Source organism: Neoarius graeffei, chromosome 5, assembly GCF_027579695.1.
Source record: "Neoarius graeffei isolate fNeoGra1 chromosome 5, fNeoGra1.pri, whole genome shotgun sequence".
Taxonomy (NCBI): Eukaryota; Metazoa; Chordata; class Actinopteri; order Siluriformes; family Ariidae; genus Neoarius; species Neoarius graeffei.
Window position 1 is genome coordinate 109,767,499 of NC_083573.1, and position 23,750 is coordinate 109,791,248.

Consider the following 23,750-nt stretch of genomic DNA (forward strand, 5'->3'; position numbering starts at 1 on the left):
CGGCTAACTTTTGGAGGCAAGTGTTAGAGCGCGTTGTGAATGTCACACTGACCTTAGCGTCATGTAACATGGCATTTAGGGGACACCGAGAGTCCATTGGGCAGGGGAACGCAGGAAACTTTTTGTCCATCATTGAACTGTTGGCTCGCTACGACCCTGTCCTGAAAACTGATCAGCCGGCCCGAGGGATCAGTTAAATATCTGAGCCATGCTATTCAGGATGAGATCATTTATATATTATCACAGAGAGTCAAGAGCAACATAGTCCATGAAATAAATGCATCTCCATTTTATTCCATCATTATAGACACCACTCAAGACGTAGCAAAGCGCGATCATCTGAGCCAGGTCTTCAGGTATGTTTTAATTGATCGAGACGAAATGGGTGTTGCTACAGATATCAGGATAGTTGAGGCTTTTCTTGGATTCGAGATCACTGTGAACGCAACCACTTCTGAACTGGAGGGCCTAATTATTAGCTGCATTGAAGGGAACAGCTTAGATCTCTCCAGATGCCGTGGACAGGGTTATGACGGTGCAGCGAACATGAGCGGAATTTATTCTGGTGTTCAAGTGAGAATAGCGGAGCGGGAGCCCCTTGCTTTGTACGTGCACTGTGCGGCTCATTGTCTGAATTTGGTACTGAATGATTCTGTCAAAACTATCCCAGAGATTAGACAGTTTTTTGATGTGGTTGCCAACAGTGTTAAGAGATGGGCATTACTTGGCAACTTATTGAGCCCAGAGAGCAGGGACATAACCTTGAAACGCCTCTGCCCAATCCGCTGGTCCTCCCGCTACAATGTGCTTGTTGCGTTAAAGTACAGAGATGGAGACGCCATTAAAGCTCTCACTTACAAGTGAGAAAATGAATGAACGAGATGAGGCAGATGCACTTAAAAAGGCCATTACTAAATTTCAGTTCATATTTTTAATCAGCCTTCAGACAAAGATTTTGGAGTGCACTAATGCCATCTCAAAGTAACTGCAGGAGAAGACCATTGATCTCCTCAAAGCGTCTGCATTATTGCAGAATGCTGTACGAACTCTACAGGAGTACAGGGAGCAGTTTGATGAGGCAAAGGCTTCCACTCTGGCATTGGCTGTGAAATGGGGCAGTCAAACGCAATTTGTAGCCACCAGGTTGAAAAAAGTGAAGTGCCACCTTGATCACCTTAGCGAAGACCGTCGGCTTTCCGATGCAGAACATTATTTTCGGGTGAATGTGTTCTATGCATGCCTTGATGTAATCATTCAGTAGCTGTCACAAAGGTTTGTCAGTTTAAATCGGTTTGAGGCTGTTCATCCAAATACGCTCCAGCATGCCAAGGACGAGGAGCTATACGAAGTGGCCCGTCGACTGTGTGATCACTATAGTCGGGATATTGACTCCAGCTTTCCTGGTCAACTAGTGTCATTTAGGGTTTGTTTCAAGGAGCAGATAGCGAGACACACATCTGTGCTTAGCCTGGCCAGGTTGCTGGTAGTAGATCACCTAGCAGTAACTTCTAAATTTAGTGAGGTGTGCACGGCCTTCTTGCTTTTTCTCACTCTCCCCGTCTCAGTTGTGACAGCAGAGCGCTCTTTCTCCAAATTAAAATTGACAAATTATCTCAGGAGCGCAATGGGTCAAGAGAGACTCTGTGGATTGGCCATTTTATCAATTGAGAATGAGCGAGCAAGAGCGCTTAACATCCCTCAAATATTCGACGACTTTGCGGAGAGCAAGGCGCGTCGAATGCCTTTTGAATGACGAACGCAGGTTTCTGTGTCGGCTTTGTAGTTGAAGACGTGCTTACACAATGAGGGTGTATCATTCATGATTGCTGGATTTTTGTTGTTGTTGTTTAGTGTCTATTTGGAACATAATAAAAATGAATGGAAAATACAGGCTATGTAGGCCTATAAAAATAATAATAACAAGAAGAAGAAGAAGAATAAAAAAAACTTTGAGCAAGTTCTGTTCTAATATAGCCTGATTATATGCCGCAGGCCTTCTGTTTGTGTGCAATTTCGCCATGTGGGGGCCCTGATTGGTGTTTTGCCCCGGGGCCTTGTGTGCTGTTATTCCGCCACTGGCTGTGTGTGTGTGAGAGAGAGAGAGAGAGAGAGTACTCTGTGTGTGTGTGTGTGTGTGTGTGTGTGTGTGTGTGTGTGTGTGTGTGTGTGTGTGTGAAAGAGAGTAGTGTGTGTGTGTGTGAGAGAGAGAGAGTTGTGTGTGTGTGTGTGTGTGTGTGTGTGTGTGTGTGTGAGAGAGAGAGTTGTGTGTGTGTGAGAGAGAGAGTTGTGTGTGTGTGAGAGAGAGAGTTGTGTGTGTGTGTGTGTGTGTGTGTGTGTGTGAGAGAGAGAGAGTTGTGTGTGTGTGAGAGAGAGAGTAGTGTGTGTGTGTGTGTGTGTGTGTGAGAGAGAGTAGTGTGTGTGTGTGAGAGAGAGAGAGTTGTGTGTGTGTGTGTGTGTGTGAGAGAGAGAGAGAGTAGTGTGTGTGTGTGAGAGAGAGAGAGAGTTGTGTGTGTGTGAGAGAGAGAGTAGTGTGTTTGTGTGAGAGAGAGAGTAGTGTGTGTATGTGAGAGAGAGAGTAGTGTGTGTGTGTGAGAGAGAGAGTAGTGTGTGTGTGTGTGTGAGAGAGAGAGAGAGTTGTGTGTGTGTGAGAGAGAGAGTAGTGTGTTTGTGTGAGAGAGTAGTGTGTGTGTGTGAGAGAGAGAGTAGTGTGTGTGTGTGTGTGAGAGAGAGAGTAGTGTGTGTGTGTGAGAGAGAGAGTAGTGTGTGTGTGTGAGAGAGAGAGAGTTGTGTGTGTGTGTGAGAGAGAGAGTAGTGTGTGTGTGTGTGTGAGAGAGAGAGAGAGTTGTGTGTGTGTGAGAGAGAGAGTAGTGTGTTTGTGTGAGAGAGAGAGTAGTGTGTGTATGTGAGAGAGAGAGTAGTGTGTGTGTGTGTGTGTGAGAGAGAGAGTAGTGTGTGTGTGTGTGTGTGTGAGAGAGAGTGTGTTTAGTTTGTAGAAACTTGAACACAGGTCAGAGTGGAGTGTTTGTCGGCTGCTCGCTCTCACACGTGTGTGTTCTGTCCATGAGCTAATGGTGTGATAATAAATTGTAGCTGAGAGATTGTGGAGTGCAGAAAGACGTCGCTGCTCCTGTAAATGTGCTGATGTGGCGTCCTGTCCTCTGATTTCTGTGTGTGAGAGAAACGCACTCACATTTCTGTTCCATGCTAAAGTTTAGCTGGATTATGGCTGTGTTTGTGTGTTTGAGATCAGTGTTCTGATATTTCATCATTTCTCTTCCAGTCTGTGGGGGTGTAAACTGACAGAGGAAAGCTGTAGAGTTCTGTCCTCAGTTCTCAGCTCAAACTCCTCCAGACTGAGAGAACTGGACCTGATTTACAATAACCTGCAGGATTCAGGAGTGAAGCTGCTCTCTGCTGGACTGGAGAATCCACACTGTACACTGAAGACACTGAGGTACACACACACACACACACACAGAAACAAACCTCTGGTACTTTTACAGGAGATGGTTTCACTTTTTACACTAACAGGTTATTAAACCCACCTTCTGACACACGTGAACACACCACCTGTACTCAGGTCCACTCCAAACCCCCAGAAATCAGAGGTGTGTGTGTGAGCAGAGAATGATACACACCAACTGTTTTACTGTCTGTTTGAAACTCAACACACAACTTTGTGTTCAGTTCAAATAATTACATCATATTTTTCCCAAAATCTTGACCTCCAGCAGTAAAACAACCCCAATAAGAAGTGTCCATCAAACCCCACCCTGACAAACTCCTGACCAATCAGAGAACTCCCTCATGGACAGTGTCTTGCAAAAGTATTCACCCCCTTGGTGTTTGTCCTGTTTTGTCGCATTACAAGCTGGAATTAAAATGGAGTTTTGGAGGGTTAGCACCATTTGATTTACACAACACACCGACCATTTTAAAGCTGAAAATGGTTGTTTTATTGTGACACAAACAATAAATACAATGACACCCCCCAAAACAAACAAAAATAAAAAAACAGAAGTCTGGAGTGGGCATAGGTATTCAACCCCTAAAGTCAGTACCTTGTTGAGCCACCTTTTGCTGCAATTCCAGCTGCAAGTCTCTTGGGGAATGTCTCGATTAGCTTAGCACAGGGGTTCTCAACCTTTTCTACTTCGAGGCCCACCTATTCATACTTGTACCGAGTCGGGGCCCATTAAAACAGATGCCCAATTATTTTGGCTCATCTATTCTATTAGAATCTAATAATCTCCTGTAAAGTGTATTAATGGGATGCGACATCACTCCCTGTTACAGATGGGAGCCCAGGAATTAAATAAATCTGATAAAAACTGTTTTTAATTGTAGGTGTTGTATTTAAAACTGTATGGATGTGACAGAAGCCAAACCATGCATGCAGGGCATTCTCAACCAAACGGGATTAATGATCCAAAAGTGGAGTCTGGTCCATTAACACAGGAACTTATTGTCATGTTTGTGTTCAGCAAACAAGCAAGTTATTAAACCCAAGAATTGGATATAGAAACCACTCGGTGGGATTCGATCCTTACACACTAACAAAGAACTTATCATCTTTATATCAAGTCATTCATTCATTGTGAGTTGATAGATAGATAGATAGATAGATAGATAGATAGATAGATAGATAGATAGATAGATAGATAGATATACTTTAATAATCCTGAGGGAAATTGAGGTGTCCAAGTAGCATATACACATAACTACACACACAACGGCACACAAACAAAATAAAATTAACACACACATCCATATCACAAGGATATAAAAACAAGCAAACAATTCCTGCACCACAGAATATAAAAAGAAAACAATAAAAGATAAAAAATATATAAATTATGCATCTAAAAAAAGCATGTTTAAGAGCCTCATGTTAAAAATAAAATTGTGCAACATACTCAACAAAGCAGCAAGCAAATTTAAACACTAAAATCAAAAACAGTCCATCCTCTCAATGTACCATTAAAAAGCTGAATGGCCCTAGGTACAAAAGATCTCAACAACCTGTCTGTTTTGCAAGATAGGGAAAGGAGCCTGCTGCTAACCATGCTCCTCTGTTTGGAGGAGATGATGTGCAGGGGGTGGCTTTCATTGTCCATGATAGCGAGCAGTCTGCTCAGCGTCCTTTTGTCAGCAACTGCTGACAGAGTCTCTAGCTCCATACCCACCACAGAGCCAGCTTTACTCGCCAGCCTGTCCAATCGTCCAGCATCCCTTTTCCTAATACTACCTCCCCAACATACCACAGCATAGAAAAGGACACTGGCCATGACAGACTGGTAGAACATAAGCAGAAGTTTGCTGCAGACATTAAAAGACCCCAGCTTCCTAAGGAAAAAAAGCCTACTCTGCCCTTTCTTATAAAGTGCATCAGTGTTGGCAGACCAGTCCAGTTTATTGTCAAGGTGTACCCCCAGGTACTTGTAAGTACTTGCAGTCTCCACGGTCACCCCATCAATAGTGACAGGCAACAGGGGAGAAACAGGCCTCCTGAAGTCCATCACCATTTCCTTGGTTTTGGTGGTGTTCAGCTGCAGCTGGTTGGACCTACACCATCCCACAAAGTCATCCACAAGGCTCCTGTACTCCCCTTCCTGACCATCCTTAATACACCCCACAATAGCAGTGTCGTCAGAGAATTTCTGCAAGTGGCATGACTCAGAGTTGCACTTGAAGTCAGTGGTGTATAGGGTGAACAGTACAGGAGACCGAACAGTTCCCTGTGGTGCCCCTGTGCTACTGACCACAGTCTCAGATGTGAGGTCCCCCAGCCTAACAAACTGGGGCCATTCGGTGAGGTAATCTGTGATCCAAGACACCAGGCAAGTGTCTACTCCCACCTGCAGCAGTTTATCCCTCAACAGGAGGGGCTGGATGGTATTGAAGGCGCTGGAGAAATAAAAAAACATGATTCTCACAGCACAGCCTCCTTTGTCCAAGTAAGAGTAGACTCTATGTAGCAGATACAGAACAGCATCCTCCACTCCCACATTCACCTGGTAAGAGAACTGTAGCGAGTCCAGCGCATGGCGGACCTGGGGTCTTGAGAGGTGGAGCAGCAGCCGTTCAAATGTCTTCATCAAGTGTGATGTAAGGGCAACAGGCCTGTAATCATTAACTTCTTTAGGGTGAGCCTTTTTGGGAACTGGAACCAGGCATGACATTTTCCATAGTAAGGGTACCTTACCCTGTTGCAGACTAAAATTAAAGAGGTACTGAAGTGGTTCCCCCAATTCGACCGCACAGCTTCTGAGCAGTCTAGAGCAGACGCCATCCGGGCCCGCAGCCCTAGACTTGAACCTTCTGAGTTCTCTACTGACTTGCTCAGTGCTAAAAATAAAACATGTGGGGAGGGGGGGTGCAGAGGTACAGGGAGGAGGGGGGGCAGAGTCTTTAGATGCAAGAGGAGAAGATGAATTGGAGGTGGCAGGGACAGCAGCAGCAGCAAAGCTTTGGAATCGATTAAAAAAATGGTTCAGCTGGTTGGCTTTAACCATATCACCTTCAGCCTGACTGCTCTTACCCCCACAACCCGTAATGTTGCGCACTCCCCACCAAACCTCTTTCATGTTGTTCTCCTGTAGTTTGCTCTCAACCTTATTGTTCTAGGACTCCTTAGCTGCTTTCAGATATTCTTTCAGCTCCTTCTGCACACCCTTCAGTTCTGTCACATCACCATTCTTAAACGCTTTCTTCTTATTATTGAGGAGGTTTTTGACGTCGCTGATCACCCAGGGCTTGTTATTAGGAAAACAGCGCACAGATTTAATGGGAACAACTATGTCCATGCAGAAGTTCAAATAGCCCGTTATGCAATGTGAGGCTTCTCACAGCATCCAATGGCACACTCCAGTCATAGGGCGGCACAGTGGTGTAGTGGTTAGCACTGTCGCCTCACAGCAAGAAGGTTCCGGGTTCGAACCTCACGGCTGACAGGGGCCTTTCTGTGTGGAGTTTGCATGTTCTCCCCGTGTCCGTGTGGGTTTCCTCCGGGTGCTGCGGTTTCCCCCACAGTTTAAAGACATGCAAATTCGGTACAATGGGGCCACTGTAATTGGCACAAGCTGTTGTGGTTTCCCATGCCATGATGTGTGTGTGTGTGTGTGTGTGTATATATATATATATATATATATATCTTCCTATGGCAAAAGCTAAATAAATAAATAAGTCTGTGGACTCAAAGCAGTCCCTCAAGGCCTCTTCTGCCTCTGGTGTCCACTTCCTGAAGGTGCATGTGGCAACGGGAAGCCTCTGAACTAGAGGCTTGTACAGTGGCTGAAGATAAATGAGGTTGTGGTCTGACCTACCCAACGGGGGAAGGGAGGTAGCACTGTATGCATCCCTCACGTTTGAATACAAAAGATCAATTTTTCTATTTTTTCTAGTAGGGCAGTCAACAAACTGGTAAAAATTAGTGAGGGTGGAGTCTAAGGTGACATGATTGAAATCGCCAGAGATCACAAAAAAAGCATCTGCATGTTGAGTTTGAAGCCCAGCTATCGTAGAGTGGATAGCGTCACACGCTAAGTTAGGAAGGGCTCGTGGCGGTACGTACACACAGACGACAATAACGTGGGACAGTTCTCCAGGTAAATAATAAGGACGGAGGCTAACCGCAAATATCTCCACATCCTTACTACATACAGTCTCTTTCACTGTAACGTGACCGGGATTGCACCATCTGTTGTTAACATACATCACCAATCCCCCACTCTTCTTCTTACCAGAAAGTTGGTTATCTCTGTCCAACCGGACAACATTGAACCCTGGTAGCTCAACATTAGCAGTGAGATTACAGCTTGTGAGCCACGTCTCAGTAAGGCAAATCAGGCTACACTCTCTGTAAAGTTTATGATTCCTTACCAGGGCAGCCAGTTCATCCATCTTATTAGCGAGTGAGTTAACATTCCCCATAACTATAGAAGGGATTGCGGGCTTGTATCTCCACTTCTTCTCACGTCGCCTCACCCTAACTTTAACACCAGCTCTACATCCACGAAAACACTACAATTCCTCAGGGACATCAGCGTAGACCTCCCCCCTGCCAGCTTTGCGAAGCGCAAGTAGTTTACTCCTTGTATATCCAAGTTTAGCACTGGAGCGATGCAATGCCTCCATATCCATAGGATAAAATATAAAAATACTCGAAAAAGTGTGTAATCCAAAGAGCAACACAATAGAAAAAGTAAAACAAAAGACGAAGAAGACGCACCAGACACAGAGCTACCTAGACTTGCTGCCATTCACACGGCGCACAATGATTATTATCCATCCGTTGAGTTCCCCAGTATCTCAGACTCCCTGGTGCTGCAGACATCGTTCTACACGGACACACAGATGAAAACCTGGAAGGTTATGTAGGAGAACAACTTTTTATATGTGGCTGGGTTAAAGATTTGGGGATCAGGACACTACAAGATAAATCCTGTATCGTTTTTGCCCGGGTAAGGAGAAATTTCTGGGCTTTTTGTCTGTGTCTTTTTTAGGCCTGTCACGATAACAAATTTTGTTGGACGATATATTGTCTCAGAAATTATTGCGATAAACGATATTATTGTTGACGTCTTTTCAAGACAATTTTATGCCACTAGTAAAATAATAATGATCATGCAAATCCACCCTTTCAAAGAACAGTCAACTTTAATTAAGTCAACTTATTCAATTAAACACTGGAATGTTAAAAATATATAAATCAATAACCTAAAGAAATCAAACAAAACCACTCTCACAACAAAAACAATAAATAAAATACAATCTATGGCTCTTAAAAATTGCACTTAAGTGAATATTAACTTGGCACAGGGTAATAAAAAGACATTCTTTTCTTCACAGGCAACATTCTGCCAATCCAGTTTCTCAAAGATTAGTACCCAGATCAACAAAAAGTGCAAAGTAACAACGTATTGCCAGCTGTCATTTGGATAAAAGTAACAACAATTAGAATGAGAGAACATGAAGGCAAGGGCGTAGGTTTGGTATTAACACTGGTGGGGACAAAAACCCAATGCCAACCCCCAGTGGTGCCAACTTCAGGTCAACATTAGAGGGTCACAATATTTTGCTCCATTGTGTTCCATCAAAAGAGTCTCCATCATCTCTCCAAAGGCCAGACTTTTAACATTTGAAGTTCAGAACTGTAGTAATTCATGAATAATAATAATAATAATAATAATAATAATAATATGCAATTTATTTGATTAATTCCAAATCTGGCATGTGATGATTAACTCATTCTATCAATTTGCAAATGCCTTTTACAAGCGAATACCGCATTGACTGTCGGGAGGGTGTATGTTCCTTTCCCTCATAAATGGAAGTAAAACACATCCGGAGCCTTAAACACTGCGTTCCATGAGGCTGGCAGGGGGAGTCAGCTCTCTTCTGTGGGATCTTTCGCTGGTTTTAGAATGCTAGTTTAAGCTGATGTGTGATTGATCTAACGGTAAAACAGCACGAAGACTCGAGAACTTTTTCGACATGTTGAAAGGTTACAATTTTACTTGGCAACAGAATATATCTGAATTCTGATTGGTTGTTGTATCTGAATTCTGATTGGTTGTTGTATCTGAATTCTGATTGGTTGTTGTTATATTATTGCCCATTTGTTGTCTTCTTGAGCCCAGAGCGGGGGGAGGAGGGGAGTGACAGGGTTCTACAGAGAAGTTTTTAGTTTCCGCTTTCAAATGAAACCCCTCGAAAACCAATCAGTTCAGCGGATGTGTGGACTCGGTATGTGACGTTTTCAAAAGAGAGGCGGAGTAACCAAAGATTTCTGATCCAGAAGGCGGAGGCTGTTCTGCTTATTACGTGAAAATGTTTGATTTGATTGTTCGTGGCCCAGACACCTTTTAATGTCCACATCACCATCAGGTTGTTGTTGTTTACATGTGTCATGTTACCCGAACTCGGTCAGGGCTCTGCAGGTCTGAACTGAAGCGCTTCAAATTAAGGGTTAGTGGGCTGCTAAAGTTTGCAGGCACTTCACAAGCAAGACTCGGTGCGATATTAGCCAACATTAGCACAATCTGATATGATTTAATAATGTCTTTGTGACCTTAATGAACACCAGTTGTTGTCGGTATCAAGTCGGATTGTTATTTACATGCCACACAAACTTATGCCGCTTTTCCACTACAAACGCGGCTGAGCCGTGCCGTGCCGAGTCGAGCTGAGTCGGGCTGAGCGGGGCTATTGAAGTTGCATTTCGACTACAACCGCGCTGAACCGTGCTGGCTGGAAGTGGGTGGACACATTGGGTGGAGTTAGCGAAAGTGGGTGGACGTCACGTGATGTCGTTAAGCAGCGCAAACAGTGACATCAGTGACAGTGGCGGAACAAGTCAGAGCCGGGCCGGGGGCGGGGCAAATGACCGGGCATTTTATTAAAGCTTATCATAACATCATTTTAGGCTACAAAATGTCCGCAACTGCGGTGTTTACCAATTTCAACACTACCGGGTGCAACTATGTTATTTAGTACATCAAGTCCTTCAAACGAACATGTAACTCAGAAACAAAACACATTAGGATACTGTACATGGCTCATAATAAAACATCAATAGCCTATACTGCGCACATTATTTGAAGGGCATACGAATGAGCGCTCAGAGTGGTGACAGGAAGAGTCAGAAATAAAAGGAGGGCGGTGCAAACCTCACTGAATGCACTGTGTTTACCAATTTCAACACTCCGGGGTGCAACTATGTTATTTTGTACATTAAGTCCTTCAAACGAACATGTAACTCAAACAAAAAAACATTCGGCGACATAGTGTACATGGCTCATAATAAAACATCAATAGCCTACTGCGCGCATTATTTGAAGGGCATACGATGAGCCTTGCGCTCCGCGAACTCGTCCACGATGCTCTATGTCACTGATTCAGTGAGCTTTTAAGCGGTAGTCTCACGACCCGGATAGTAAACAATAAACATGGAGGACATGGAGTCGTTAGTGTTGCTGGTCTTGGTGCTGTGGCTTGTTGTCACAGACAACGCCAACAGATACTCGCAAGAGCGTATTGATGAGGCGAGGCGCATAAGGCTTCCGAAATTCTCGCAATTCATAATTATTCTTCTTCCGGGTTTGCGGTGTTTACAGATCCCAGCGCGCTCGCGGGGCGTGTGTGGGCATGTGAGGACACTCCTCCTCACCAATCAGTGCACAGGGGAGTGTCTGCTCACGCCCCCAACCTCAGTCGGCACGGTTTGGCTCGCTTCAGCCCCACTCCAAAACGGTGCGAGTTTTAGGGGCTAAGCAGGGCTGAAACGAGCTGAGTCGTGCTGGTTTTTGGTAGTCGAAACGCGAGCCGTGTCGGGCTGAAGTGAGCTGAAGCGAGCTGAAGTGAGCTGAAAAAGGGTAGTGGAAAAGGGCCATTTGAAAACAGTCATATTCGTATGTTGTTGTTTTTACACACTGAATCCGAACTGTCGTTAACTGATTAATTTTCCGAGCTAATCTAACGTTACATTCCTCAAGGACAGCTTGCTAGCTAGCAGCCGCTCACTGCACTGCAACCGCACTTGCTAATTGACATGGTAGCTGAACCTGCTTGCTGTTTTCGTGACCACGCCCCCAGAGCGAATATTCATGAGAGAATTGGACGTGACATTTTGCCCAGTGGAAACCTACAGTAACCCTTTGTGTACCGCCCACGGAGCGGGATTTTTATTTTCTCCAGTCAGAAATATTGGTAGGGATCCGTCCATACCCAATTCTATGCCTGTGGTCTGTACAACGGAGCACTGTGTTGCTGTCTTTTCCCCGTTCAGTGGATCCCCTGGCTGGATAACTGTTGCATGCTGGGAGGCCCCGCCTGTGACAGAGAGCCGCGCGAGACGACAGAAAACAGCGCGGTGTTTTATTCAGTCAGTGGGTCAAGCTAATACTCTGGAGACTTCCCTATGTAGCTGTACAGCGCGATTAAATGCCAAAATCCCAGTAAAAAAAAAAAATTACCGAGTTCGTTTTCATTTACCGTACGATAAGTCGGTATATCGAATATTGCGATAGGCCTAGTCTTTGCGATGGTTGCTAAGACGTTACAAGTTTTAGTATCGAGTGTAAACAAACGACAGCCGCTCGATTCTCAAACCTCCCTGCTCTTCTCTTCCAGCAGGCATCACAGATCCATATAATTTACCCACAAACATATATTTATTTATTCTGTTCTTTCTCTCTCTCTGTGCGCACACAAGTTAAATGTAGAGTAGGAATGTGACAAAAATAAAGGCTTCTTAATTTACCCACAAATGTATTTATTCTACTTGAAAAGTGCACGGCAAACCAGCTACTGAATTTGGGACACAACGACATCCTGATCTATTTAGTATTTGGCTTTAAACTTGGGGAAAAAAATTCGCACGGCCCACTAGCTGGCACTTCACAGTCCACTAATGGCCCATGGCCCAGTGGTTGAGAAACACTGGCTTAGCACATCTAGCCACTGGGATTTTTGCCCATTCCTCAAGGCAAAACTGCTCCAACTCCTTTAGGTTAGATGGGTTGTTGGTGTACAGCAATCTTCAAGTTATGCCACAGATTCTCAATTGGATTGAAGTCTGGGCTTTGATTAGACCATTCCAAGACATTTAAATGTTTCCCTTTAAATCACTCCAGTGTAGCTTTAGAGGGTCATTGTCTTGCTGGAACGTGAACCTTCATCCCAGTCTCAAACCTCTGGCCGACTCAAACAGGTTTTCCTCCAGAATTGCCCTGTATTTAGTGCCATCTATCTTTCCTTCAGTCCTGACCAGCTTTCCTGTCCCTGCAGATCAGTAGCGGAGATTTTGGGGGGGGGCTGCGGCGTGAACAATCCAGGGCCTCCCCGCTAGGGGAGGCCCCCACTGGTCGGGATTTTTTTTTTTATACAGTTTATTGACCACATGTCCATTTGGAATTATTTACAACAAAATTGTTCAATAAAAATATATTATCTAGGCTGGGTTAGGCATAGTTTTTGCCTGTTTCTTTTCTTTAAAAAGCATGGGATAGTTGTCCCTTTAACATGTTAAATGAGTTTGCAAAGTTGTTGTTTGCTTGTTTGACCAGAATAGGCAGCTATGATCAAAGTTTTTTTTTTTTTTCTGAAATAAACATATATTAAATATTTTGGTTTGTACTGCATGTTACATGTGTGAATGGAAAGGTTGCTGAAATTACGCTAGTGTAAGCCAACGTTTAGAATTGGCTAGTATAATCGACTGTTTGGGGTACTGCAACATATCAGTGAGAGGGGGAGGGAAGGGGAGAGGAGGGGCCAAACACCCCCCCCCCCCCCCCCCCGCCCGACACAATACCCGAGCTCCACCCCTGCTGCAGATGAAAAACATCCCCACAGCATGATGCTGCCACCACCATGCTTTATTGTAGGAATGGTGTTCTCGGGGTGTTGGGTTTGCGTCACACATGGCATTTCCCATGATGGCCAAAAAGATCAGTTTTTGTCTCATTTGACAAAAACTCATGTGTCTCATGTGTTTGGGGAGTCTGCCACATGCTGTTGGGCAAACTCCAAATTGGTTTTCTTCAGCAAGGGCTTTTTTCTGGCCACTCTTCCATAAAGCCCCGCCCACTCCGTGGAGCGTACAGCTTAAAGTGGTCCTATGAACAGATACTTCCATCTCCACTGTGGATCTTTGCAGCTTCTTCAGTGTTATTTTTGTGTCTTTGTTGCTTCTCTGATTAATGCTGTCCTTGCCAGGTCTGAGAGTTTTGGTGGGCGGGGCCTTTTCGTCAGGTTTGTTGTGGTGCCATATTCTTTCCATTTTGCTATAATGGATTTAATGAAGCTCTCTGGGATATTCAAAGTTGGGGATATTTTTTATAACCCAACCCTGATCTGTACTTCTCCACAACTTTGTCTCTGACCTGTTTGGAGGCTCCTTGGTTTTCATGTTGCTTGCTTAGTAGTGTTGCAGAGTCAGGGTCCTTCCAGAACAGGGTGATTTATACAGACATCATGTGACAGATCATGTGACACTCTGATTGCACACAGGTGGATCTTAATCAACTAATTATGTGACTTATGAAGTGAATTGGTTGGACCAGTTCTTATTTAGGGGTTTCATATGAAAGGGGGTGAATACTTATGCACACTCCAGATGTCTGTTTTTTCATCTTCAGTGTTTGTCACAAACAACAATGTGCACCTTTAAAGTGGTCGGCATGTTGTGTAAATCAAATGGTGCTAACCCTCCGAAAATCCATTTTAATTCCAGCTTGTAATGCAACAAAACAGGACAAACACCAGGGGGGTGAATACTTTTGCAAGACACTGTACAAACAGTTTGGTGCTCTGGAAAATCAGTTCAATGTGAAATTAACCAAACCAAATGACAATAACACTGTGTGTGTGTGTGTGTGTGTGTGTGTGTGTGCGAGAGAGAGAGAGAGAGAGAGAGAGTTGTGTGTGTGTGTGTGTGTGTGTGTGTGTGTGTGAGAGAGAGAGAGAGTAGTGTGTGTGTGAGAGAGAGAGTAGTGTGTGTGTGTGTGTGTGTGTGTGTGAGAGAGAGAGTGTGTTTAGTTTGTAGAAACTTGAACACAGGTCAGAGTTTGTCGGCTGCTCGCTCTCACACGTGTGTGTTCTGTCCATGAGCTAATGGTGTGATAATAAATTGTAGCTGATAGATTGTGGAGTGCAGAAAGACGTCGCTGCTCCTGTAAATGTGCTGATGTGGCGTCCTGTCCTCTGATTTCTGTGTGTGAGAGAAACACACTCACATTTCTGTTCCATGCTAAAGTTTAGCTGGATTATGGCTGTGTTTGTGTGTTTGAGATCAGTGTTCTGATATTTCATCATTTCTCTTCCAGTCTGTGTTACTGTAATCTGACAGAGGAAAGCTGTAGAGTTCTGTCCTCAGTTCTCAGCTCAAACTCCTCCAGACTGAGAGAACTGGACCTGAGTTACAATAACCTGCAGGATTCAGGAGTGAAGCTGCTCTCTGCTGGACTGGAGAATCCACACTGTACACTGGAGACACTGAGGTATACACACACACACACACACACACACACACACACACACACACACTACTCTGTCTCTCACACACACACACAGAGTAAGTGTACTGTGTATAAAGATTGTGTGTGTTGTGTAGTAAAGCTGAGTGATTTACGCTGTAACTGTGAGATGTTTCTCTCTACAGGTTGTCTAAATGCAGGATTACAGGTGAAGGTTGTGCTGCTCTGGTTTCAGCTCTGAGGTCAAATCCCTCATCACACCTGAGAGAACTGGATCTGAACTGCAATAAACCAGGAGAATCAGGAGTGAAGCTGCTCTCTGATCTACTGAAGGATCCACACTGTACACTGGAGACACTACAGTGAGTTACTGACTGTCTCTACACACACACACACACACACACACACACACACACACACACACACAGTACTCTCTCTGTCTCTCTCTCTCACACACACAGTACTCTCTGTCTCTCACACACACACACACACACACACACACACACACACACACACACACACACACACACACACGTTTCATGTTCCATCTTCTCCACAGTGAACTAATCCACTGTTTCTCAAAGTGTGCTCCATGAGCGACCCCCTGCTGCTCTGCGAGTTGATGTTGTAAAATATCACGTTTTATCAGTGTTTCTCAAATCGCCGATGTGACTCCAAAAGCAAAGTTCTGAGTCTCACAGATGAGTCGTTTTCTATATTGAATAAAGTCCTCTGTAAATTCAAATAGTCGCCTATTATTTGAATTTGTCTGACATTAAGCAAGCCAACAGTTTTGTGACACTGCCTATAGCTCCGTCAGTTTAGGTTACACTTTCATAATCAACGCCACCTCTGAATGTGGAGGGAATGTGGAATGCGGAGAAACTACGAGTAACCAAGTTAGACTTGGCATCAAACTGTCAAAAAGATAACGGATCGGTGGCTGAAGAGCGGGCAAGTCAAAAGAAAAGCGCAAGAAACGTCTGACATGAGCAAGGACAAAGTGCAAAGACATGATGATTCAGTGAGCACTGATATGGAGTCCCAGGATAGTTTGCTGCAGGAGCTCCCTCAGAGTAGTAGTGAAGCTCAGCATGACCATGGAAAATCGAGTGCTAAAGCGAAAGGAAAATACCACAGCGGCTACATCAAATTTGGATTTTTTTGGACTGGGAATGCGGAGGATCTGAAACCACATTGTGTTCTGTGCTACGAAACATTGGCCAACGAGGCAATGAAACCTGCTAACCTCAAGCGGCACTTCGAAACTAAACACAAGGATTACGTCAACAAACCGACTGCATTTTCGAGAGAAAATGTGAAGAGCTTCAGCATCACACGAGAAAGGGAGCCTCACAGTTTTTTGTGCCTGCGGAAAATGTGAAAGCTCCAGCAGCTTCATACAGGGTCTCCCTGCTGATCGCGAAAGCAGGCCAACCTCATTCAATAGGAGACTTTAGTTCAGCCAGCTGCAACGGTTGCAAAGCAGCTGGTGACACGTTTACGTCAAAGTCAGTTTTTCTCTCTGCAAATGGACGAATCCACTGATATTGAGAACGAGGCAAATCTCCTGTGGTTTGTAAGATGTATATATGATGGTGCTGTGCATGATGATTTTCTTTTTTTGTCACTCCCTGCTGACCAACACCACAGGAGAAGTGATTTTTAACTCTCTTAATGATGTCATTATGCAGAATAACACTGACTGGACAAGATGCGTTGGCATTTGCACAGACGGTGCGACTGCGATGACGGCAGAATACAAGGGCCTCGCTACGCGTGTCTGCACAGTAGCACCATCTGCCGCAGCAACACACTGCTGCATTCACAGAGAGCAACTGGCAGTGAAAAAAATGCCCCAGTGTCTTAAACCAGTCCTGGACGAGTCTGTGAAAATAGTTAATATGAGTAAAAGCAAAGCACTGAACACACGTCTTTTTAAAGCTCAGTGTGAAGAAATGGGAAGCGAGCACACGAACCTTCTTTTTCAGACTGAAGTTCGCTGGTTATCGTGTGGGAAAGTTCTCACCCGTCTATTTGAACTGCGTGATGAGGTCAAGTTATTCCTGCATCAAAGTGATGAACTGTATGACAGAATGCATGATTTCCAATGGCTCGCAAAATTGGTTTCTCTTGCTGATCTTTTCAGCCCTCTCAATACCATGAATTTAGCGCTGCAAGGAAAAGCCATCACAGTCTTTACTGTCCAGGACAAAATTAAAGACGCACGCCTCAAGATGGAATTGTGGTGTGCCCGTCTTGATCGCCAAGAATTCGATAGTTTCCCTACGCTGGCAGATTTTCTTCTCACTGCCGAGGAGGTCCTGGATGGTGATACAGTTGCAGCCTTTAAGGAACATCTGCAAGGCCTTCACTCACAATTGAGCAGAGGTGGACAGTAATCAGAATCAGAATTACTTTATCTCCGGAGGAAAATTTTAAAAAATTAAGTACATTTACTTGAGTTCTGTACTTAAATACACTTTTTTTGAGTATCCGTACTTTTACTTGAGTATTATTTTTTTTGGCAACTTATGACTTTAACTTCACTCCATTTGAAGGACAAATACTGTACTTTTTACTCCACTACATTTCTATCAAGGTCCTCATTACTCGTTACTCTGAAGCAGCTTTGAAAGTGGATGTTTTTTCTTTTATTTTCTAAAATGTGGTTTTTTTTTTTCGCAGGTGACACTGAGACAGCCGATCAGTAATCACTAGGGTCATGTCACGTCCACAGAGTATAAAATCAAGTTCAGTGCTTTCTCCGCAGCATTATTTAACATGATCAGTTGATGGCAGAATGGAAGGAGGCGGTTCTTCTGGGGAATGCACACACCCATGTTTCAGTTTTCTGAAAGGAATTACGAGGGTTATGTATATAACCGCGGTTCTATGAGTTTCGGATGACCGCCAGAGGCGGTGCTTTCAGCACATGGATATCCATCACACGAACGTGCAGGTCGAGTAATAGTAACAACAAAGTCACATGTGACCTGGGTGACGTCACCCCGTGACCCCGGCATAAAAGACCGGTGAACCCAGGAAGTGACCTCTTGGCAAATCTTCTCGTGTACACGCCGAGTGACTGCCAAGCTCTGGCGGTCATCCGAAACTCATAGAACCGCGGTTATATACATAACCCTCGTTCTATTTCGTTTCTCCTGACCGCCAGAGGCGGTGCTTTCAGCACATGGATGACTAATACCAACCAGGTCATGAGGAGTGCCTACCCGTACTCAGTGCTGCTGCGACGGGCCTGGAATGCCGTCCGTCGCCACAGGATTATGTGGGACGACATTAAGACGGTAAAAACTGGTGAAGGTGCAGCTGGAAGCCCAGGAGGCTGTGCTGCATATGTCTGATAGGGGCACGCCCTTCAGTGATGCCCATGAGGCCGCCACGCCCCGTGCAGAGTGCGCCCTGACAGCCGGAGGAATCGGGGAGCCACTGTGCCTGTAGGCATGTAATATGGCCTCGACTATCCACTTGGATAGCCCCTGTTTAGAGAGGGCCAGACCCCTCCTCGGCCCTGTGTGGCACAGAAACAGGGCGTCACTCCTACGGAAGCTCTCCGTACGGGACACGTACACCCTGAGGGGGCGAACTGGGCACAAAAGTTCCGACCTCTCACCATGGCCCGCTTCGAACGCCGCAAGGCTAAGTGGCTGGTTGACGAAGGTAGCAGAGAGGGTCTTCGGGAGGAAAGAGGGGTTAGGCCACAGAGTGACCCCACTGTCGCCGGAGTGCCACTGCAGGCACTCCCCACTGACTGACAGCGCGTGTAATTCCCCGACGCGCCTCGTCGATGTAATGGCCAGAAGAAAAGCAGTCTTCAGGGAGAGCCATGAAATGTCTGCCGTGAGCAGGGGCTCAAACGGTGCATCGCAGAGAGCCTGCAGCACCAAGTGAAGATCCCATGTGGGTACCCGGCTCCGTCGGGGGGGTCTCAACCGGAGAGCACCCTTCAAGAAACGTGCCACCAAGGGGTGGGACCCCATGGTCCTTCCCCCAACTCTGGCATGCTGAGCAGAGATGGCAGCTGCATAGACCTTGATGGTGGAAGGAGTAAGACCCTTGTCAAACAGAGACTGGAGGAACAGTAGAATGGTCGGCAGGGGGCAACATGTAGGCTCCTCACCCCGAGTCAAGCACCAGTTGGAGAAAAGCCTCCATCTGTTGGCGTAGAGGGCATTGGTGGAGGGTACCCGAGAGCTTGCAATGGTGTTGACCACTGCCGGCTCACAAAGACCTAGCAGGGGGTCCGGCCCTTCAGCGGCCACACCCAGAGCTGCAGACGGGCTGGATCCGGGTGCCAGATCTGCCCTCCCAGCTGTGATGGCAGGTCCGTCCTCACTGGCAGGCACCAGGGGTCGCCGTTCAGAAGTTGCAGCAACTTGGGAAACCACACTCGGCCCGGCCACCGAGGGGCGACAAGCAGCAGCCCGTGGTGGTCCATTGCAATCCTGTGTAGGGTTGGCACGATCAGCGGCAGAGGGGGGAAGGCATACAGCAGTTGCCTCGGCCAAGCATGCGCCAGCACATCCTGGCCCAGGGAGCTGGGGCCGTGGAGGCTGAACCACAGAGGGCAGTGTGTCAACTCCTGGCAGGCAAAGAGGTCCACCTCTGCCCTGCCAAAATGTTCCCAGATGGCGAGAACCACCACTGGGTTGAGTCTCCATTCCCCGGGATCGGGGTCCTGGCGGGACGGCAGATCCGCTGCCCTGTTGGCAGTGCCTGGCAAGTACATGGCACGCAGGCTCAAGAGATGTCGATGGGCCCACCGCAGAAGTTGGCCGGCCACTTCCAAGCACTGGAGGGACTTGGTGCCTCCCTGGTGGTTGATGTAGTACACTACCGTAGCGTTGTCCGTCCGCACCAGAACGTGTCTGCCGGCCAGGCCTGGGAGGAAGTGCTGTAGGCCGAGGAACACAGCCCGTAGCTCCAGCACGTTGATGTGCTGCTGTCGCTGCCCTGGACTCCAGCAGCCTCTGACGGTCCGGCATTGCCAGACTGCACCCCAACCTCCCAGGGAAGCATCTGTGGTGATGACCTCCCTCCGGGAGGGGATAGCCGCCAGCGGAACACCCCGCAGAAGGTAAGCCCTCCTCCTCCATGGACGGAGGAGCCTGAAAAAAGAATCCGTCACCTTCACGAGCCTGCGCCCGTGCAGCGCCGGGTGGAGGTGGAGACCGTTGAGCCACCTCTGAAGCGGGTGTAAGTCCAGGAGTCCCAGCGGGACCAGAGAGGAGGCTGCCGTAAGCATGCCCAGCAGGCGCTGAAAGGTCTTCAGGGCGAGTGACCTGCCCCGTCCAAAGCGGCCAAGCAGCAGGCGGATGTTGTGGATCCTGGTCTGGGAGAGGGTTGCCATCAACGACCTCGAATCCAGGTGCATGCCCAAGAAAGTCATCTCCTGGCTGGGCACCAGCGAGCTCTTCTTGTAATTCACCCTGAGCCCCAGCTCTGCGACATGTGAGAGCACAGTCGCGATGTCGGTGCGGGCCTGAGCTGCTGACCGTGAACAGACGAGCCAGTCGTCCAGGTAAGGCAGGACACGCAAACCCCTTGCCTGAAGTGGTGCCAATGCCGCTGCCACACACCTGGTGAACACACGGGGTGCCAGCGATATCCCAAAGGGCAGAACATTGAACTCGAAAGCCTGGCCCTCAAAGGCAAACCGCAGGAACTGCCTGTGGTGTGGCGCAATGGGAACATGGAAGTAGGCGTCTTTCAGGTCGACGGTGGCAAACCAGTCGCCCGCCTGGATGTGGTGTAAGACATCCACTGTACACAGCATGCGGAATCTCATGGTCTTCAAGTGGGAGTTGAGGGACCTCAGGTCGAGGATCGGGCGGATACCGCCGTCCTTCTTCGGAACCAGAAAATACCTGGAGTAGAACCCACCTTGCTGTCTCTGCCTGTCGACGGGAGAGATTGCTCCTTTCTCCAGGAGGGTGACGATTTCCTGCCGGAGGACGAGGGACTTCCCCGGATGGCTCACGGTGGTGTGTTTGACCCCATGAAAACTCGGCGGTCGGCGGCAGAACTGGATGCGGTAACCCTCGGTGAGGGTCACCAGCACCCAGGGGTCTGGGGTCAACGCTCTCCAGTTTTGGAGCTGTTCGCTGGAAAAGCGGCCGACCGCCGGCGCGCTGATGTCAGCGCCGCTCAGACCGCCCCCGTCGGTCACCATGGGGGCGATGAGGAGCGGACTGGGTGTAGGGGGCGGCGCCGCGGGTCCAGGAGGTGGTGGGGCGACGAAAGTCATCAACCCGTCTGGTCTCCTGGCAGGTGCATGGCCGAGACAGAGTCGGTGTGGGCCCCCTGAAGGACTGGGCAGCGTTGCCGTGGTGGTGGACCTGGCGGAGGCCAGCGAACTGCTGTCGCGCCTGGACGACCTGGGCACTCCGGTCCAGGGCTTGCTGAGCGGCCTCGCCAAACAGTTCCCCGGGGACAACAGGGAGAGAGCGCAGCACACGCCGGTCGGGCTCGGCCAGAGGGGACTGCGCCAGCCATATCTGCCGGCGGGCGAGGGTGAGATACGACATCAGCCGGCCCAGTTCCCGCGACGAGTAGGCAAAGGCCTGGAGAGCCGCATCGCACAGCTCCCGTGATGCCGCGCTCGTCCCCTCCAGCGTCTGGGCGAGGGCCAGCAGCAGATGGGACATGGAATTGTCAATACGACCCATTCGTGCCGCCGTGTCGTATCCCCGCACGATGAGGTCGTCGGTCGCACGGCATTGAGTGTGGGGGCATCGGGCGTTAGGCCGCAGAGCCTCGTTGGGCGAAAGGATGAGGGCAGCCACGGAGGGCTCAATGTTGGGCATCTGCTGGAGGCCGTAGGTAGGGGCGTCCTGCATTGCTGCCAGGGCCCTGCAGTCACTAGGGAGGTGGGAAAGGCGTCTAGGGTCCACCCAACACCTCTGTAACTTCTCGATGTATGGGGCCGAGGGCGGAACAGACAACGAGGAAGGCTGTGTGGAGCCTCTGAAGAAAGCGCTCTGAAGCTGGGCCACCGGGGGCGTGTCCAACCCCAGACGGGCCAATGCAGCCCTCAGCGTTGGCTGGATGGATGAGCGTCCGCCTTCCAACGCTGCCACGGTGCCATGGCTGGTGGCCTGGGAACCGGCCGGAGAGGTGGAGTCGTGACTGTCAGACCCACCGCAGTCAAAGCTCTCCGACGCCTGGATCGACAGCTCATCCAGGCCGCGTGCATCAACGGCCGGTGACAGAAGCGGTGGTGATGGCGAACGGTCGGGCTGCCAGGCAGATGGGGTGGCTGCGGGAACACTGCTGCCCTGTGGCGGAGGCTGGAGATTCGCCAGCAGGGCCTTCATCTCCTCCAGCTCGGCGGACATCACCTCCACCTTCCGAGCCAAATCGCCCGAGCGCTTCTTTTTCGCCTTGGAAGCGGAGACGCGTGGGGGAGCCCCACGGCGCTTGCTGGGCCCCGCTGCTGCAGCCAGCACCATGTCCTGTCCCCCGGAGGCCCGGGGGATGTCAGACGGAGGATCCATCTGAGCCAGCCTGGCGGTCCGCGCAGCCACGCTCAGGCACATGCAGTCTGTGCAGGCCATGTCCATCAGCCCCTGCCGCAGGTGATCAATACCCAGGCACGAGGGGCACTCGCGGTGGCCGTCCTCCGGCTCGAGGGGGGCCCGGCAGTTGGCGCAGCAAGAGAATAGGTCCATGACACCTGGCTGGCAGAAGGGAACTTAAAAAATAGGGCGAGAACACCCCGAGTAAGTATCCCAAAATAAACAATCAGGCGGCAACGAAAAACAACCGGGCGAACACACCCGTGGTCGGAAAAAAAGAAATGGTGCGAGGGCCTAAGTGGGAGCACCCGGACCTCGTGAACCGCGAGCCTACTGCTGCGGGTTTAAAAGACAGCCGCAACTAAACAGTCACTCACTAGCGTGAGAAGACCTCATACGCTGCTAAAACACACAAGACAGCCAGCCCGTGAGCAGGCCGGAGGCAAGGTTACACAAAACAAGGCGGTCGATAATATTAACATAGATAGGCGCCGTGTGCCACAGAACTGATAACAAACAGCGGCGAGAAACACCGCTTTAACTTAAATGAATGAAAACCGCTTACCTGAACGAAAACAAGCCGGCCTCCAGCGGCAAGGACACCGCCTCGGAGGGCTAATCAGCTAACTCCACCGAGCAAGAGCACTCAGCTTAACGGAGTAACAAAACAATACGAATACAACACACACAAGACAGCCGGCCCGTGAGCAGGCCGGAGGCAAGGCTACACAAAACAAGGCGGTCGATAATATTAACAAAGATAGGCGCCGTGCGCCACAGAACTGATAACAAACAGCGGCGAGAAACACCGCTTTAATTTAAATGAATGAAAACCGCTTACCTGAACGAAAACAAGCCGGCCTCCAGCGGCGAGGACACCGCCTCGGAGGGCTAATCAGCTAACTCCACCAAGCGAGAGCACTCAGCTTAACGGAGTAACAAATAAATACGAATATAACGACAAGAGAAAAAGAATTGGTGGACTTAATGCAGTTTCTTGGGGGATGCGTAAGCACAGCCCCAACCCTACGGGTAACGAAACTAACACGGCGCTTTGTCCAAATTCCAATCCAGCTCGCAACCTGCAAACGTGAGAAGATGCAAGAGGTCACTTCCTGGGTTCACCGGTCTTTTATGCCGGGGTCACGGGGTGATGTCACCCAGGTCACACATGACTTTGTTGTTCCTATTACTCGACCTGCACGTTCGTGTGATGGATATCCATGTGCTGAAA

General features: G+C 48.2%; 1 protein-coding gene across 5 annotated transcripts in view; it reads left to right on the top strand.

Moving 5' to 3' along the window:
* LOC132887231 (NACHT, LRR and PYD domains-containing protein 12-like) overlaps positions 1 to 23,750 on the top strand; it is a 53,830-nt gene that overhangs the window by 14,433 nt on the left and 15,647 nt on the right. For 4 of the 5 annotated variants that reach the window (XM_060922735.1, XM_060922736.1, XM_060922738.1 and 1 more), the window contains exons 6-8: positions 3,281 to 3,454; positions 14,829 to 15,002; positions 15,164 to 15,340. In XM_060922735.1, the coding sequence (XP_060778718.1) occupies positions 3,281 to 3,454; positions 14,829 to 15,002; positions 15,164 to 15,340 (525 nt within the window). The remainder of the gene's footprint in view (positions 1 to 3,280; positions 3,455 to 14,828; positions 15,003 to 15,163; positions 15,341 to 23,750) is intronic. The other variant, XM_060922739.1, reaches the window with a different exon arrangement.